At 42.8% G+C, this 19,708-nt stretch overlaps 1 protein-coding gene across 4 annotated transcripts in view; it reads left to right on the forward strand.

Moving 5' to 3' along the window:
• The window catches only part of LOC126354364 (POU domain, class 6, transcription factor 2), a 571,887-nt gene that overhangs the window by 367,734 nt on the left and 184,445 nt on the right, over positions 1-19,708 (forward strand). For all 4 annotated transcript variants that reach the window (XM_050003945.1, XM_050003947.1, XM_050003948.1 and 1 more), the window contains exon 3: positions 16,176-16,238. In XM_050003945.1, the coding sequence (XP_049859902.1) occupies positions 16,176-16,238 (63 nt within the window). The remainder of the gene's footprint in view (positions 1-16,175; positions 16,239-19,708) is intronic.

The raw sequence follows: 19,708 nt of genomic DNA on the forward strand, positions 1-19,708 counted from the left end.
AACCTAACTAACCTAAGGACATCGAACACATCCGTGCCCCAGGCAGGATTCGAACCTGCAACCGTAGCAGCAGACTCGCTCGGTTACAGCGGCCGGCGTAGAACAAAAGTGCCCCCTCTATACCCTTATTCAGTTCCCAGACGATTCACAGCTTCTGCTTACTAGTGCAGTCTAGTAGGCACTCAACGCATACGCAAAAAAAAAAAAAGAGGGATCGTAATGAGGTGACATCCGATAGGTCTCCAACACACGTAATGCACATGTAACGTGCTTACGATCTTAACTGATCGTTGTTACTAGGAAAACTGCCGTAGTCTACTCTTACTTATGATAGCTTACGATAGTTTTACATCTGTTATTGCAGCTTTCCAGTTAAAAACAAAGCATCAGTAGGGTCGCATTAGAGACTTCTGTGAACACTAGAGTGAACTTCATGATCTCACGAAGGACAGTCGCGACCAATGACCAGGTCCATATCATCACATTACGCGAAGAAAGCTTGTCAACCAGGGAAGTAACTCGATGTGTGCACCGGAGTCAAAGTGATGTGTGGAGGTCATGCAGTTGGTTCCAATTGACAGTCTTGAGGACTTACACCACACAGGCCGTCCACGTTCGACAGGTGAATAGGATGATTGATATCTACGACTTTTGAGTGGGGCTGATGCGAATCTCCGTTCCCGACGACCACAGTAAGCACAACGTCAGACACCACAATTCCATTGTTTCCGTTACATGAGGACAAAAAATCGCACGTAAAGGCCGCCCCAAGATTGGCGTCAGCTGTTGTTTACTGACTATCCTCGGATTTGTTTGTACCCTGACACTCGCAGACAACATATCTGGAGACAATTGCTCTACGGTACAGGAACGAGATTCTGCAACAAATAGAGCGGCCGTATCGCCAACATTTTGGTGAAAATTTAATCCTGATGGATGATACCTCGCGTGCTCACCGTGCTGTTCTCGTGGACACGTTCCTTCAGCATGCTAGGATCGTTAGAACGGAGTGTCTTCCTGTTCACCGGAGATGAACCCAATCGAACCTGTGTGGAATCGATTGAAAAGAGCTCGTTTTGGATGTCGACAACGACCACTTACTCTGCTCGACTTACGCAGAATCGGCTTCCAAAATCGCCAGTAAAGAGTGGGACAATCTGGAACAGGGCTTGCTCGATGGTCTCATCGATGATATTCCACGAGGCATGCAAACCTGCAACTGAGCAACGGGTGCTCCACCATATATCGAGGTGCTCCGGAAAACTACCCACGGGAAACAGACTATTCTGTCGTTATTTTTCTTTTTACGTATTGGTCTGAACACATTGCAAATGAATATGCACGGATGCCTCTGTGCCATAATTTGATTTTTAATATTTCTATGTTAAAGGCTTAGCATAATTATTATTACAGTTCGAAACTGTATGTATGGCTTAAAGTCGTGTAACTCGCGCGCAAATAACCCAGACTATATTAATCCAGTATTAGAGAATGAGAGCTCTAAGCGGCTTCTAACTTTACACATAATTTTATACCTTTACGAAACTCTTTCCCACTGACATCGCCGCTCGAAGTGTCCGAGCGGTTCTAGGCGCTACAGTCTGGAATTGCGCTACCGCTACGGTCGCAGGCTCGAATCATGCCTCGGGCATGGATGTGTGTGGTGTCCTTAGGTTAGTTAGTTTTAAGTAGTTCTAAGTTCTAGGGGACTGATAACCTCAGAAGTCAAGTCTCATAGTGCTCAGAACCAGCTCACTGACATCCCCCCACAAAATGATGAAGGTAAAGAAGTTTGTCGCTTACTTCATTTTCGCTGTCCATGCAGTAGCACGACTAACGCTATCCGCAGCACGTTTTGCGGGCAGTATCGGCATATACCGCTGAATGAACGTACCTACAAAATTATATCATAGTAGGAGACGTAATTCGGAAGATGTGCCGTTTTGTGGATGGGAGTTCGATTCTTTGAAGAATCGGGGGTAGGGACTTACTGGTACTTTTCTAATCCAAGCATCTGCTATATTTCTAGTTGCCTCGTCATCGATTTGACATTAAACCTTAATTTATTTCACATTTTACTGATAATGCACTGCGTAAAAAGGAGAGGATCGCAACAGAAGAGAAGTTAGTGCTGTGACTAATGGGTAGAGACAGAGCAGCCGTTTCATGAGGTATTTACGTTCGAAATCTATCCGTGTATCTTGGAATAAATAGCCATAATTTTTCTGAATCGCTTCAGACAAATGGTATGATAGCCTAACTACGGACAGTTCTCTACTGTCCTTGTTTCCAACAGCTACCGCATCACGTACGAGGATGTTTTTTTTTTTTCATATTGCTGAATCTGTGTACGTAAATAACGTGCGAGAAAAATATGATGCTTAAATAGTGCTGGCCTGGCCATACTGCAGTCCACGTCTTGGTGGTAAACACAACAGTGAATTCGTAGGCACACATGCAAAGCGTATTTTATAAACTAATGAAACATTGAAAATACATCTAATTGACTCTTTAATTAATGATGCAATTGTTCGTTTAGACTGGTGTAGCATTCCGCGCAATTAGCATACATGAATATTTGACGGTAATTCGCTTTAAAGTAATTCGGCGATTGGCGCGTTGTTGGCTCTGGGCGTCTCGGCGGCAGCGTTGTGTCCCGCAGGCACCCGTCCCGTATGCGATGCGACTGTCACCTAGGCCCTCCCTCTACCTCTCCCCCTGCCCAGCGCCCCCTCCCCTCCTGCCGCTGTCTTTGTGTGGGCGCGATGGAAACGCCAAGATGGACTCGGTCGGCATAATGTAGTTTGGCCCTGCCTTTGGGGAGATTTCAGTTGTGATTGGAACGCGGACGGCCGGGCACGGTCCGGCAGTTGTGTATCAGACAATTTCGCATCCCCCACCCCTCTAGCGCTCCCTCACCCGCTATTTCATCTGTTTCGGCGCACAGCTCGGCGGCCGACGTGGCTTGGAGGGATGTCACGATAGACGAGGGCGTGGTGCCTCTGCGGGACGACTACGAAACAGAGAACTTCCAAATACTGTGGCCAATGACAGCCAGTAGGGGTCAATTTGTTGCCCAGCGAGGTGTCAGTACGTGAAACGTATAATTTTTAACGACCGCACTCCCTCCATTGCCAAATTAGCTATTTCGTAATGCCTCAGAATGAGTCCCTTCTTTTATTCGAGTTTTGCCGTTATTTTCTCCTCCGTTTTTTCAGGACCTTTTCATGAAAGATTCCATCAACCCAGTCAACGGCCTTGCCGCAGTGGTAACAATGGTTTCTGTCAGATCTGTGAAAGAAACGACGCACATGCAGGTGATTCACCTTCTTCCCAGGCTGAAGGCTGGTGGTCACACAGTTCCTCTTCCGAAATAAATTTCGTCACACTGTTGCTGTTGTTGTGGTCTCTGGTGTAAAGAATAGTTCGATGCTGGTCTCCACCTTACCCTGTCTTGTGCAAACCTCTCCATACCTGTGTAACTGCTGCAACCTATATTCAATTCAACTTGTTTACTGTAGTCAAGCGTTTGTCTCCCATAATTTTTAACGACCGCACACCAAATTAGCTCTTCCTTAATGCCTCAGAATGAGTCCCTTCCTTTATTCGAGTTTCGCCGTTATTTTCTCTTCAGTTTTTTTTCAGGACCTTTTCATGAACCCAGTCAACGGCGTTGCCGCAGTGTTAACAATGGTTTCTGTCAGATCACCGAAGTCAAGCGCTGTTGGGCTTGGCTGACACTGGAAGGGTGAGCGTCCATGTTTGCCCAGTGCTGTTGGCGTGCGGGATTCACTCAGCCCTTGTGAGACCAGTTGAGGAGCTACTTGACGGAGAAGTAGGGGCTACGATCACGAAAACGACAACGGTCGGGAGAGCTGACCACATGCCACTCCGTGCCTGCAGCCAATAACGCCAGTAGTTGAGGATGACACGGCGGTCGGTCGCTTCCGTTGGGCCTTGCGAGGCTTGTATTCTATTAACACATCCAATCAGCAGCATTTCTTTTGTAACACCAAGTTTCAAAAAAATGGCTCTGAGCACTATGGGACTTAAATTATGAGGTCATCAGCCCTAGACCTTAGAACTACTTAAGCCTAACTAACCTAAGGACATCACACACATCCATGCCCAAGGCAGGATTCGAACCTGCGACCGTAGCGGTCGCGCGGTTCCAGACTGTACCGCCTACAACCGCACGGCCAGTTCGGCCGACACCACGTTTCAAACACGTTTATTTTACACTTGTCTGTACTGCTTATATGATCCACGTTGCACATCGATATAAAAATTCACTCAAGACGGATGCTTTAAAACAAAGTTCTGGGCAGTTAAATTTATATTCAATTTTAATAGTCTTTTTCTTTTTCAGAAAAGCTTTTCTTTCGATTGCCAGTCTATGTTTTATATCCTCTACTTCGTCTATTGTTACTTACTTTGCTGCATAAATAGCAAAGCTTGTCTTTCTGCTTTTTGTGTGTTACATCCTAACCTAATTGCCACCACATCCCCTAATATAATTTGACTGTATTCCATTAACGTTTATTTACTTTTGATGTTCATCCTACGACCTTTTTTCAAGACACGATCCAGACTCTTCAACTGACCTCAAGTGGTTTTCCGTCTCTGATAGAGGCTAACCTTAACTTTGTTTATCCTATTCCTGAACTTTAACTCTTTTCCCAACCCCTCTGAACAGTCGTGCGTGTGAAAGCGCCGCTTCCGAGACAGGGAGGTGAGCCAGAGCCGAATCGAATTCACGCGGCGCCACATTGGGCCAGAATCCTGAAAACCTGGCCAAATTTTCAAAACTTTTCCAATATGACCAGAAATGTGTGCAATGGGGTTTCTGACTCTTCTTGTAACGATTTTTATATCATAATTGAACAATTCAAAGTGGCGGATCCAGTATGGTGATAAGAATTTGGAAAAAATTAATGACGTGAACAAAAATGTTTTCGGTGAACAGGCATTATTTTAATGGGAAACGTTATTACAAAACTGCCTCTATTACAGTCTTTATCACAGGAAATATGTATCAGTAACGTTTTCTTCCTCTTGTACTACTTGTTCTTCATCTTCATTTGCTTCTTCATGTTCTTCGTCACCGATATCTGTATCCTCATTATCATCTGCAGCATCTGACTCCTCGTAAGCTGCTGGAACAATCAAACAAAACGCGACAGCTTCCAACGAGAAAGTTTTCACTTTCCTCGGAGATGGTTTCCGCAAAGAAGAAATAGAGAGAACGGTTTTTGCTAGAAGTCGCCGGAACACATCATCCATATTTTTCACGCGAGAAGACTTTCAAGCAAAGCTTAGGCGATATTGCCTTATTAATTTGTTTGTCGATGGCTGCGCATCTTTCAACAGCTGATGTATTGGCAAAAGTGTAGAAGCAATTGCGTTTAGCACGTGGGGGGCTCCTCTTGGCATGTTGTATCATGAGTACTCTTTGACATAATGTCTGGCTGCTGCTATGGCGTAGCTTTGAAATTTTTCGACATCAATTTCTATTTTGCAATTGTCACTTAAAAAATAGCTGAAAGCCGGAGTTACGGTTAGTAGCTTGATTTTAAGGCAGGTACGCAAAAATAATAGTACATACTTAACGTATGGAATGAAAAAGATACAATGTAGTGGAATCTAAACCGTATCTCCTTTTTTCGCCCGCGTTTTGCAATTTTCTTGTTTTCATTCCGGTAAGAAGTTGATTAAATAAAAAATAAATATTTGCAAATAAGTAAATGCCTCGTGGAACAGCCTCCGTTTATAAAAATTTGGTGTGATGTCGCTGAAGAAAAATATTTCATCCGAACGACGCAGTACTTTTCCACCCTGGTAACTCTGAGCGCGGTCCACAAATAAATGCCGCGTCGGATCTGAAATTCAACCTTGGGCCGCTGTTAACGCCGAGATTCAATAGTCCCAACATAACTCTAGGCAACCTGGTAAAAGACTTTGTTTTATTTATGGCCACTTTTCGGGGGATTCTCACCTAATGTGCGACGGATTAATGACGAGAGCTGGTGTGCCGGCCAGCCTCGATGTGGTTTTCAGTCGGTTTCCCACATCCCACTAGGTGAATATCGGGCTGATCCCAGGTTCCGCGTCAGTTACACGATTCGCAACCATTTCGAAAACTTTCGCACACTTTCACATGAGTGACACAACACGCAGACAGTTGCCCCGACGTGGATAACGGGGGGAGGGGCGTGGACCGGCGACGACATCCGGCCACCTATTAAATTAACTATGATAAATGCGTTCTTAACCGTGCCGACCCTGCGCAGGTGTGGCACGAAAAAAAGGAGAACTTTAATTCCTTCCCCATATGTCTTAATTTTCTTTCCTTTACTGTTTTCTCTATTTACAGATTCAGTAATATGACATATCGGCAGCAGCTGCATTTGCTCCCTTCTCAATTACATCCTGCCTTTCATTTCCTTGGGCCCTAGTAGATGCAGTCTGATTTCTGTACAAGTTGTAGATAAAATTTCGCCCCCTGTATTTTATCCATGATTACTTCAGAATTCCACAGAGCGTACTACTCAACATTGTCAACGGCTCAATGGCATATATATATATATATATATATATATATATATATATATATATATATATATATATATATACTCCTGGAAATGGAAAAAAGAACACATTGACACCGGTGTGTCAGACCCACCATACTTGCTCCGGACACTGCGAGAGGGCTGTACAAGCAATGATCACACGCACGGCACAGCGGACACACCAGGAACCGCGGTGTTGGCCGTCGAATGGCGCTAGCTGCGCAGCATTTGTGCACCGCCGCCGTCAGTGTCAGCCAGTTTGCCGTGGCATACGGAGCTCCATCGCAGTCTTTAACACTGGTAGTATGCCGCGACAGCGTGGACGTGAACCGTATGTGCAGTTGACGGACTTTGAGCGAGGGCGTATAGTGGACATGCGGGAGGCCGGGTGGACGTACCGCCGAATTGCTCAACACGTGGGGCGTGAGGTCTCCACAGTACATCGATGTTGTCGCCAGTGGTCGGCGGAAGGTGCACGTGCCCGTCGACCTGGGACCGGACCGCAGCGACGCACGGATGCACGCCAAGACCGTAGGATCCTACGCAGTGCCGTAGGGGACCGCACCGCCACTTCCCAGCAAATTAGGGACACTGTTGCTCCTGGGGTATCAGCGAGGACCATTCGCAACCGTCTCCATGAAGCTGGGCTACGGTCCCGCACACCGTTAGGCCGTCTTCCGCTCACGCCCCAACATCGTGCAGCCCGCCTCCAGTGGTGTCGCGACAGGCGTGAATGGAGGGACGAATGGAGACGTGTCGTCTTCAGCGATGAGAGTCGCTTCTGCCTTGGTGCCAATGATGGTCGTATGCGTGTTTGGCGCCGTGCAGGTGAGCGACACCATCAGGACTGCATACGACCGAGGCACACAGGGCCAACACCCGGCTTCATGGTGTGGGGAGCGATCTCCTACACTGGCCGTACACCTCTGGTGATCGTCGAGGGGACACTGAATAGTGCACGGTACATCCAAACCGTCATCGAATTCATCGTTCTACCATTCCTAGACCGGCAAGGGAACTTGCTGTTCCAACAGGACAATGCACGTCCGCATGTATCCCGTGCCACCCAACGTGCTCTAGAAGGTGTAAGTCAACTACCCTGGCCAGCAAGATCTCCGGATCTGTCCCCCATTGAGCATGTTTGGGACTGGATGAAGCGTCGTCTCACGCGGTCTGCACGTCCAGCACGAACGCTGGTCCAACTGAGGCGCCAGGTGGAAATGGCATGGCAAGCCGTTCCACAGGACTAGATCCAGCATCTCTACGATCGTCTCCATGGGAGAATAGCAGCCTGCATTGCTGCGAAAGGTGGATATACACTGTACTAGTGCCGACATTGTGCATGCTCTGTTGCCTGTGTCTATGTGCCTGTGGTTCTGTCAGTGTGATATATATATATATATATATATATATATATATATATATATATATATATATATATATATATATATATATATAAGCCAATGACAATATTGAGTAGTACGCTCTGTGGAATTCTGAAGTAATCATAGATTAAATATATATAAGGTAGCCTTAAATATGTGTTCTTTCTCCAACCTGTTTCCTAAGATAAGCCAAGTCATAATGTCTGTACAGTGATTCCATATGATGCAAACCGTAGTGCTGAATGCATTCTCCAGGGGTTAGATGCATACAAATTCTGAAGTTACTACAATTTATTACAGGGAAACTTGTTTCCGATTCTTGAGAGATGATGCGGAAGGGCACTAGGTCATTAATTTTGTTTTCCTTTCCATACTGACTTCAGTAGCTCCCTAACATAGGTCTAGTTTCTATAGCGAGCAGGCTAGAAATGTCATCTCAACTCACCCGGGAAGTTAATAAAGGCCATATTTGCATCCGAATAGTGGCATTATGATCTTGGAAGATTCTGTATTCTTCTTTTTTATTTGTTTATATTAACGTGAGCAGATTAGTTTCTTCAGGTCTTTTTTTACTTTAGACCAGTGTTCTGCAAACGCCTACATTATGGTGTAAATAAATAATGGACAAGACTACAATATCGTAAGTAATAATAATAACGATAATAATAATAACAATAGTAGACTCGTTATAATGGTTCATGGATCGTGTTTTGTAGCCCGAAACTGAGTGATTTCTCAGTGGTATCCAAGTCATAGAGACAGGGACATGGAATTGAGAGACTGCCATGTACAAGAATTGTCTTTTACCAGGCAAAACACTTGAGTGGCTTTGTATGACGGAAACAAAGGTAATTCACGACTGTTTCTAAATATGGTAAATGCCTCCAAGTCAGGACTGAACTGATCGCATGATGAAAAGATGGTTTGTATAAAGGAATTTTCGAATACTCAACGTTACTGAGAATTTTAGGGACAAGCCACAATTCACTTACTCTCATTGTTCCAGGCTGACGGTACACTGATCGTTCGGACTTGCATACACTCTAAGGATATTGTTACCATCATTGAACTTAAAAACTTCTTCAGAATTTCACTGAAACTTTACAAGTTTTCTAGAAATAACTGCGTATAGCATCAAATGCTGTAAGAAACGTAAGAAAATTTTCTATGATGGCACATGTTTCTCCTGTAATCGGCTGATCTAAATAATCGTTTTATGAGAAAATTGCATTTACAGTTGAGATAGGGACGGAGGGCTCTATAATTTTTTTTAGACCTAGTTCTGATTGTAAAATAAAGTATTTCAGTATTTACCACCGATGCTCCCATTTATCCAAAAATATTGACAATAATAAGGTTGTGCTGCACACGGTTCCCAATTAAATTAGACATAAAATAATTACAGACACTTTTATATAGTTACTTGCGTTATTTGTCTAGTTTTATGATTGCATCTCTTAAAGCACTGGTGTTGTGTATTCTTCAGTATCTTATTTTCCACACTGATAACTAATTTTAACAGACATGTCCTTCCACAAGGTCACTGAAGTAAAGGCTCGAATGCTGGGAAATCTAAAGATATCTGATTGTCCTGTAGTAGAATTAAGAAAAAAATTAATAGGTTCTGTTAGATTTCTATCTTTTTTCCACACTAATAACTAATTTTAACAGACATGCTCTTTCAAAAAGTCTCTGAAGTAAAGGCTTGAATGCTGGGGAAATCTAAAGACATCTGATTGTCCTATGATAGAATTAAGAAAAAATTAATAGGGTCTGTTGGATTTCTAAGAACAATCACCAGCGAAGATATGAAATGGTCACTTCGTGCGTGTGAACCAAGGAATTCTTCCCCAAACTATTTCTAACATTGAAATTCCATGTACACAGTTTACTTTGGGAGAATGTTTATCTGTGAAGTCCTGACGAACGGTAGGAAATGCGACAAGCTAGCTACCCTTAAAGCGGTCTAATAGTGGTAATGACATCATTCACACTCTGTGTGCATGGTAAGTGATTACTAAGGTTGACTTTCGTTTTGCGATGATTTGCGTCTCCCACCTTCAATTTGCTGACATTCATCTTCGCCAGCGTGTCAGAGACTGTAAATAGGTGATATTCAGATAACTGAAAGTCAAAACAAACAAAAGAAAAACATCGTTAGGGAAATGCACCACAAGACTACGTTTCGTTCCCCTACATCGTTTTTCGTACAACGCTAATATTCTCTTATATTCGTATGAATACTGAATATGACAATTTTGCTACTCGGATTTCGTACTCAGGAGAAGCGATATACCTAAATGCAAAAGTTCACTGGAACAGAGTCCCGCGACTTCTGTTTGACGAAGTGGCGGGATGCTCTTTTGCAGGCAATTTTCCCCAGTCCCAGCGCGCAGACATTCCTGCCTGTGAATCGCTTGCTGCCCCTTCCAGCCCACCTCTCGCTTCTCGACTGGATACATTAGGGAGTCAAGTCATTAATATTTTTGTAGCCCTAATTATCAGAATAAAACTTCCCTTCACCGCCGCGTCCCTCCTTCTTCACACTTCCCTGTTATATCGCGTCTTTTAATTAACAGTTCCCTCTCTCTTTGCTCTTTTTTTTGTCTTTTATTTTTAATAAAACGCCTGTCACTGCAAAGCACAGTGCTGGTTTCACCTTTAAGTGGGAGCAGCACAGAGGGAACAGTGCTGCGTGTGTATTTTCTTGTGTGTTTTAAAGCGTCTTTGTTAACATTAATCAAGCAGCTTGGCTAATTAGTTTGGTTAAATTTAGTAATTATGCTAGGCCATAAAGGCGGGGTACGAGGCAAGAAGGGTGAATAGAAGGCGTCACGCCTTACGTCACGAGGGGCGCCGAGGAGGAGCTTTGGGCGGCGACCAACAGATGGCGCGCACCGCGTGGCGGTTCGCTCAAATTCCACGTGGCCCGAGGCGCAAAGCGGGGGAAAACGGCGTAACGCAAAGCAGTGGTTTTCAAGCGCACACCGTGCTCCGCAACAATGGTGTAATCAGTAGTCCCCTGTTCAAACCTATGTTGGTTAATTATAACGACCTGACTACGGTATGAAAGCTTAAAGTAGCAAAACGTACTATCCACCACGACGCATTACGTTACGTCAACGCTAGAACATACGAATATAACCTAGGTACATATAAAATCACTTGTAGCATCTGTAGTAACTTTTCCATTGGCCAAATAGAAGAAAAATTTGACGCCGGTTTTAAAAAACACATTTAGAAACAGCGAGACTAGAGCTTCTTTCTACATTTAAAAAACCAAACCACATTGCTGATACAATCGAAGATACTCTCAGAATCCTGCGCAGAATACCAAAAGTTCTCGCAATGAACTTTCTTCAAGAACTGAAAATCTATTTACACACGAGAAAGTACGCACAAGGAATACTAAATGAGCTTACAGAATTTACACACAAGCAGGCTGCTACCTCAAATACCATACTGAACTTTTAGAACACGAAAATGTATAAATTTGAAACCAAAGATAATCACGACGGAATTCAGTTAATAAAATAATATCGCTGTCCGCCTGTCCCTCAGCATAATCTTTGCAAACGTATTACGTTGTAAGAGTAGAACTGTCAAACTGTTATCAAACCATCATTAAGAATTATTTCCATATATTTACGTCATTTACAATATAATTAAAACGCCGACAGTTATAAGACAGTTCTCTAACGACGTAACATAGAGGCACATCATTGTAGACGTGAGTACAGAATAGTCACTTTAATATAAATGACATTCACCCTTATATTCGTATTCAGGTACTTGACAATGGCGATAATGCCGCGAAAGTCTGTCGTTAATAAAGATTAATTATTACAAGCATGTATTCTGGTGCATCTTTCTAATAATCATGTCATTATCTGATACACATTATGCTGCTGCCCCTAAAGAAGAAAAGTATATCACCACGCCCTCTTTGACAATAGTTTGTATATCTTAGTCCACTATGAGTTATGAGGTGGTGAATATCCATACCAATGAATCAGGGACACAAATTCTTCGTTGAAACATTTCGAAAAAAAAAAAAACAACATGAAATTATCAATGTCAGCTTATGCCAATAACCATATACCTGCACGAGAAAGCCATTTCTCGGACGACTGGGGTTCACAACTAACTTTAGACCATGCATATAACTCCACATTTGCAGCTGATTCACTCTTCAAGAACAGGCAAACAGCCTACCATATCTGCTGCATCTCTTCTAGACGTTTCACACACAGGTTCACGTGACAGTGTTACCCACACTAACATCAGTTACTGCAAAAGTGTTTGAAACTGTAGAGATGACAGCTACATCATTTGCATCACATTCTCCTCCATCTTCCAAAGCCTCTGCGTGCTCCTCTGTAACCTCTTTCCAGCAGAATTCTCTCAAGACGATTACGTCGGCTGTAGTGAAAATCATTCCTGCCTGATGTTTGACTTTGCCGGCCGGGGTGGCCGAGCGGTTCTAGGCGCTACAGTCTGGAACCGCGCGACTGCTACGGTCGCAGGTTCGAATCCTGCCTCGGGCATGTATATGTGTGATGTCCTTAGGTTAGTTAGGTTTAAGTAGTTCTAAGTTCTAGGGGACTGATGACCACAGAAGTTAAGTCCCATAGTGCTCAGAGCCACTGAAACCATTTTTTTGATGTTTGACTTTGATCATTCCGACGCAGTCATCCAAAATAGAGAACTACTGATTATTATACATACATCAAAACAGTTTTGCATCACCCCGGTTCTGAGAGTTCCGGAACCTGTACAGAAAATTGGAATAGAGATCAACATAAACATCATTTCCGCCCTTTTTATTGCTCTTGAAAACCACACATTGCATGTTGTACCACCATACACCGAGACCGTCAAGGGTCGTCGTCCAGATTGCTGTACACACCGGTACCTCTAATACCCAGAAGCACGTCCTCTTGCATTGATGCATGCCTATATTCGTCGTGCCATACCATCCACAAATTCATCAAGGCACTGTTGGTCCAGATTGTCCCACTCCTCAACGGCGATTCGGCGTAGATCCCTCAGAGTGGTTGGTGGGTCACGTCGTCCTTAAACAGCCCTTTTCAATCTATCCCAGGCATGTTCGACAGGGTTCATGTCTGGAGGCATGTTCGACAGGGTTCATGTCTGGAGAACATGCTGGCCACTCTAGTCGAGCGATGTCATTATCCTGAAGGAAGTCATTCAAAAGATATGCACGATGGGGGCGCGAATTGTCTTCCATGTAGATGAATGCCTCGCCAATATACTGCAGATATGGCTGCACTATCAGTCGGAGGATGGCATTCACGTATCGTACAGTCGTCACGGCGCCTTCCGTGACGACCAGCGGCGTACGTCGGCCTCACATAATGCTACCCCAAAAAAGCAGGGACAGTGTTCAAATGGTTCTGAGCGCAATGGGACTTAACATCTGAGGTCATCAGTCCCCTAGAACTTAGATCTACTTAAACCTAACTAACCTAAGGACGTCACACACTTCCATGGGACAGTGTGTCTAAGGCGTTCAGCCTGACCGAGTTGCCTCCAAACACGTGTCCGACGATTGTCTGGTTGAATGCATATGCGCCTCTTATCGGTCAAGAGAACGTGATGCCCATCCTGAGCGGTCCATTCGGCAAGCTTTTGAGCCCATCTGTACCGCGCTGTACGGTGTCGTAGTTGCAAAGATGGACATCGCCGTGGACGTCGAGAGTGAAATCCAGCATATGCAGCCTATTGCGTACAGTTTAAGTCGTAACACGACGTCCTGCGGTTGCACGAAAAGCATATTCAACATGGTAGCGTTGCTGTCTGGGTTCCTCCGAGCCATAATCTGTAGGTAGTGGTCATCTGCAGTAGTAGCCCTTGGGCGGTCTGAGCGAGGCAGGTCATCCACAGTTCCTGTCTCTCTGTATCTCCTCCATGGTTCACTCCGAGACGCCCAGACAATTCCTTTGTTGAGAGCATCTCATGGTACAAAGCAACAATGCGGACGCGATCGAACAGCGGTATTGTCCGTCTAGGCATGGTTGAATTAGAGACAATACGAGCTGTGTACCTCCTTCCTGGTGGAATGACTGGCACTAATCGTTGTCGGACCCCTTCGTCTAATAGGGTCTACTCATACATGCTTGTTTACGTTTTGACCGGGTTTAGTGACATCTCTGGAACACTCAAACGGACTGAATTTGGATTCAACATCCACATTCCTCGTCTATCTTCAGGAGTTCTGGAAACCGGTGTGGTGCAGAACGTTTTTTTGATATGTGTAGTAATAGTCGCCCGCCTCCTGTATGACTTTCTCACATTTATATTATTGAAATCACAACATCCTCGAAAATCTTAGAAATCCCAGAACCCATATATTTTCAGTATCAACGTCGATAACAGGCAAAAATGATCGAGATTCACGATTCCCGGTAAAGCTTTAACGGAACCCTCAGTGTGCTATTCCTACTCGCATCTGGCCAATCAATGTTCTTTCGTATTAGGAAAAGTTGATTATCTGATGCGAACTTGTTCAGTTTTCAACATTTTTGCATTCCTTGAATTTCCAGAATCAATAGAGTTTTCAAAAATGTCGCCATTCTTTCAAAAGCACTTCTTTCAACAGCAATATTTTGTACAACGATTTTTTATTGTTTATACTAAATCTGATTACTTTATTCCTCACCCAACAGCGTCTTGAAGGAGCGAATTATCAGTGGCACAATCTGTATTCAAAACAGCAACACAGTCCGTGAACGAAATCGTGTTTCTAGAAAATAAATAGCATTTTACAGTTCTGCTATCAGTAAATGCGAGAAGAATATATTTCCTCTATATTTTATTTATCAGTGGACACAGCTACGAACATTAAAACGCGGCAGCCAGTTACAAATGCGCTAATAACTATGTCTCTGCTTGTGATGGTAGCTGAGTCCTCAGTAATAATGTAGGTGGTGAGATGTGCTGCTGCAAGGAACAACATAAAATGAATTATACCTTCTTGAATATGAGTAGTTCATGTTATGCTCCGACATGTGTACTTGGAGATTAACATGGCACCAAATGTAGTGAGCGGTAATGTTGTTAGTAACGATGCAGGACAGACCATGAAAAGTCGAAATACACAATTGGGCAACAGCAGCAGCAACAAAAGCGGCTTAATGTATTTGGCACAGCACTGAGCGCAGACTGGTCAGCAGTTGCGAATGGAAGACAAGCACAGCAACCATTTCTTCTGTGGTTGCGTTATTCGGGTTGTTCCCGCGTACACTCTATTATGAGTATTGCTAAAACTAAGTTTTCCTTTGCCGAGTTCAACACCTTCGATACCATCGGAGAAGAACTACATCTTTGTAACAATTTGTCCATTTTATTTGGACCGTTGAGCTCCGTGGCCGTGGATAATGATACCGAAATGCATATTGGCGTAAATAAAAAAAAACGCATTAAAAAGTGGCTGGTTGCCGTATTTTTTTCAGTGAAATACATCTTTGTAATTGTCTTGGAAATCCACCGTCAGTTCTGCAGTACATACGTTGTCGTGTAAAACTCAATACAAGTGATTTCATTGAGTTATTAATTATCACTAGTTTCTGGGATGCCAGAGAAAGTTACTTGATCGTTCACAGAAAACAAATATTGCCAGTAAGACTCTAAAACACCACCACTTGTGAAGTAATCGACGTGAGTTTTGACAGTAATGCTAAAAACTAAAATTCATTGGGAAAAATGAAATGTAGTATTTGTCAATAGTTATAACAAAACCAACGGACTTAAAAAGATAGTTGGAATTATTTAGTGAAGAGAGATAGATTTAAAAAGAATCGTATTCCCCGGGACTACAGTTGACTTTATCTATAATTGATAACAAAGATTACATACAAATGTTATATGTCTACACAAAGAAAATGTAAGCTACTATTGCAGCGACAGAAGAAAATTATGGTTTAAATACTGCTCATATCAACAATATTCCCTTCGTGGAATAACAGTGCATGTATGAAGGTGTGTGTGTGTGTGTGTGTATGTGTGTTGTGTGTTTGATACAGAGAGAGAGAGAGAGACAGAGAGAGAGAGAGAGAGAGAGGGAGAGGGAGAGAGAGAGAACGCGATGTGTATGTCTGTCAGTAAGTAAGTGAAGAAATACTCTTTTATGTTGCAGTCAAACTTTTTATTTATTATCAACGGCAGAGGCAGGCAGCTTATCAACTTGTTTTTGTTTCAGGGACACTCTGGTTATGGTGCCCGTTCATCTGACCATTCGCCGTACCTGCATTCAATCAACGAGGTCAGTAATCATCAACTCTAACATAAGAATGTTCTTGCACATTTTGTCTAAGTGCGACATATTTCCCGTTCCCATTTTCAACCTGCACACACAGTCCTTTACCTTCTTCAGGCAACTCATTCCTTTCTTCCAGTCTCCTTTATGTGTAACAGCTTCGTTTAGCACAATAAATTCTGAATCATTCTTCATACATATATCAAGTACGAAATGGCCACTGAAAATAATTAACTATGGATGAAGAGCTATTCATGTAAGTTTCAAAATAGCTTGCCTCAAAGTAAGGATTTCGCCGTCATGCAGAATACTTGCGAGATACCAGAACTTGAGAACTGACACTGTAGATGTGAATTCGAATAATTTGAATTGCAGGGGTATTTTAGAGGGAAACTGTCTTACACAACGGTATGTTAAGGTGGTCGTATGGAGCAGTTTGGAAGGAAAACATTACATAAACTTGTGCAACATTCGATGTGGCACTGAAATTTTTTAACGTTTATTATTAAGAAAAAGTAGCATTAATGGTTCATACTATCACCTCTTAAAATACGAGTATGTTCGTTACCTGTAGAAGCTCCCAGTACAGGTATTTACAGAAGTCATTCATGTTATTCGTAATTCATTGTGAGTCGCAAAAGTAAATGATGACTGCAGTCGATATTCATCTGAAACTGTTGCTCTCGAAAGTGACGAGGATGAACTCTCATGCACGTCTAGTTCCTAAGGTGAATCACGCCATAAAGCTAAAAATCACTCATACTCAAAACGTCACTGGGAATTCGATTCAGTTTTTTTTCTGTTTTATTACTCGATTGTGAAACAACACCGGGATCGTCAGATACGCGAATGCTAGTCTGTATATCGAGATTGGAATAGCAGAGAATCATTATAAAATGCGCAATTAGTATTTTCAGTTGCCAAGCGGCATGGGGTATAACGTGGTGTTATCTAACAACCCTAAAATCAATTTGTCTTTATTACGTTACCATTTTATGGTTGCTTTACATTATACTTGTCGTCCATTATTTGTAAAAACTGCTGTCTTTTAGTGACTGAAACAGTGGTACTCGTAAATGCTGCATTCGACATAAATAGCTTTATTTCGAACCGTGCACCATTATTCTACAATCTGTGGTCGTTAGTCATCAAATGATTTACGAGTATTTTCTATACCATATAACCTGCGTCTTTCACATGATAACCGATATCGCTGTGGCAGCTTATTAAAATCACGGTTGGAGTGGCGTTATTACTGGAGAAGCGTCTTCCGTCTCGACACTGGACGGACGCAGTGTGAAGTTACTGCAGTACGTCGAAATGTACTGATTTGCGTACGGTATTAGGTACCTGTCCCGAAACTTTTGTCCTGTCCGGATAGCTCTGCAGCGCTGAAGATGACCTATTTCTGCACGGTCTAAAATAAGCTAAGAAGTGGCAGTCATAAATGGGTTCGGCTATTCTCGGGCCGCGGCCAATTCACTCAACTTGTTTCAAATTCCTGCCTCGTTTGCCGCTGTGCATCTTTGTCTTAGTGCGTCTGAGCAATCCTCATGTTTTTATACAGCGTTTCTCTCATATCCTATATCATTTTCTCTATTCAAGGACAAGTGATAACGTCACAAAGATTGAAACCATTATTTCTAAAGTACTTTCAAGGTAAGCTCAACCTCTGCTATTTTTTTTAGTAATCAAGACCTTCACAAAGCGATAACAGTAGTAATGTCACTGGTGACATTGCCACTAAAGTAAACTAAACGTTGTTTACCGGAACTCCCCAGCTTAAATCTCGCCTTGAAAGTTATCACTTAATCAAAATCAACTGCAAAATGATTTAGACAAGATATCTGCATGGTGCGAAGAGCAGCAATTGACTCTAAATAATGAAAAGTGTGAAGTTATCCACACGAGTACTAAAAGAAGTCCGTTATTACACGATAAATCACACAAATCTAAGGGCTGTATATTGAACTAAATACTTAGGGACTACAGTTACGAATAATTCAAATTGGAACGATTACATAGATAATATTGTGAGGAAAGCAAACCAAAGACTACGATTTATTGGCAGAACTCTTAGAAAATTCAGCAGATCTATTAAATAACGGCTAACACCACGCTTGTCCGGCCTTACTGTGCCGTGTGGTGACCCAGATGGGACTGACGGAGTGCATGGAAAAAGTTCAAAGAAGGGCACCTCGTTTTGTATTATTGCGAAATAGGAAAGAGGTTGTCAAGGACATGATACATGAATTGTGTTGGCAGTCGTTAAAACAAAGGCGTTTTTCGTTGCTGCAGGATATTCTCCTGAAATTTCAATCGCCATCTCCACCGATAGCGAAAATATTTTTTTGGCGCCCACTTACGTAGGGAGAAATGATCATAAGAGAAATCAAAGCTCGCACAAAAAGATTTAACGTTCATTTCTCCCACACGCCCTTCGAGAATGGAACGTGTAGAAATAGCCTGAAGGTGGTGCCAGGCACTTAATTAGGAATTGTGGAGTAAACATGTAGATGAAGATGGTGAATTGAAGACACTGTCAGGAGAAACTGAGATCAATAGTTACATGCTGCAGCCATTCAAGTGGATAACTGCGTTTTGCAGCACTAGACTGGAGATATACATTTATCAAATTGAAACCAGTTCATCAAAAATTATAGTAAACCAGATGGTATTTACTTTCATTGCAATGCTTATGCTACCTGCTAAATAATCTAAAGGCGATCTTTGAATTTTTGTGAAATGCTCGCTACTGTTTGAACCCAACTGATGAATTTTCTGAGAACAATTGCAGTAACATGATGCCTGCAACTGATCAGTAGAAGCTTTGCTTCTATGTTGTAATAACGTTTTATGAAGTTCGCACCTATTTCGGCAAGGCATTTTTGAAATTATAAGACTTCTTAAATACTGTGAAGAAGTGTTCCATGTAGTGGAATGAAAGAACATTAAATGTTTAAAATGAGTAAAACATTAAATGTTTGAAATGAGTAATTGTTAAAGAGAGCAGTAAAAATATGTGTTAATGGAATCATATGTTACGTTTCATTGTGACGTTTCTCCATGCGTTTTCTGGGGACTTAACTGCTGTGGTCATCAGTCCCCTAGAACTTAGAACTAGTTAAACCTAACTAACCTAAGGACATCACACACATCCATGCCCGAGGCAGGATTCGAACCTGTGACCGTAACGGTCATGCGGTTCCAGACTGTAGTGCCTAGAACCGCACGGCCACTCCAGCCGGCCATGCTCTTGTTCTTCACTTAGTTTAGTCTACCGAGGCGCATGCATGGCTGCAATGAACGTTTGTGCCGGGGTACTGTTGTGTTTGTGTTGTTAAGGGTGTCCACAGAAATGAAATGTAGAGCCCTGAAAGAAAAAAATCGACGTTTGTTCTCGAATAGCAATGAGGGTACCGCTGAACTTAAAATCCACATCCCTCAGGCGCATCATTGTAAACGGCGTCACATGG

The sequence above is a fragment of the Schistocerca gregaria genome, chromosome 3, assembly GCF_023897955.1.
Source record: "Schistocerca gregaria isolate iqSchGreg1 chromosome 3, iqSchGreg1.2, whole genome shotgun sequence".
Lineage (NCBI taxonomy): Eukaryota > Metazoa > Arthropoda > Insecta > Orthoptera > Acrididae > Schistocerca > Schistocerca gregaria.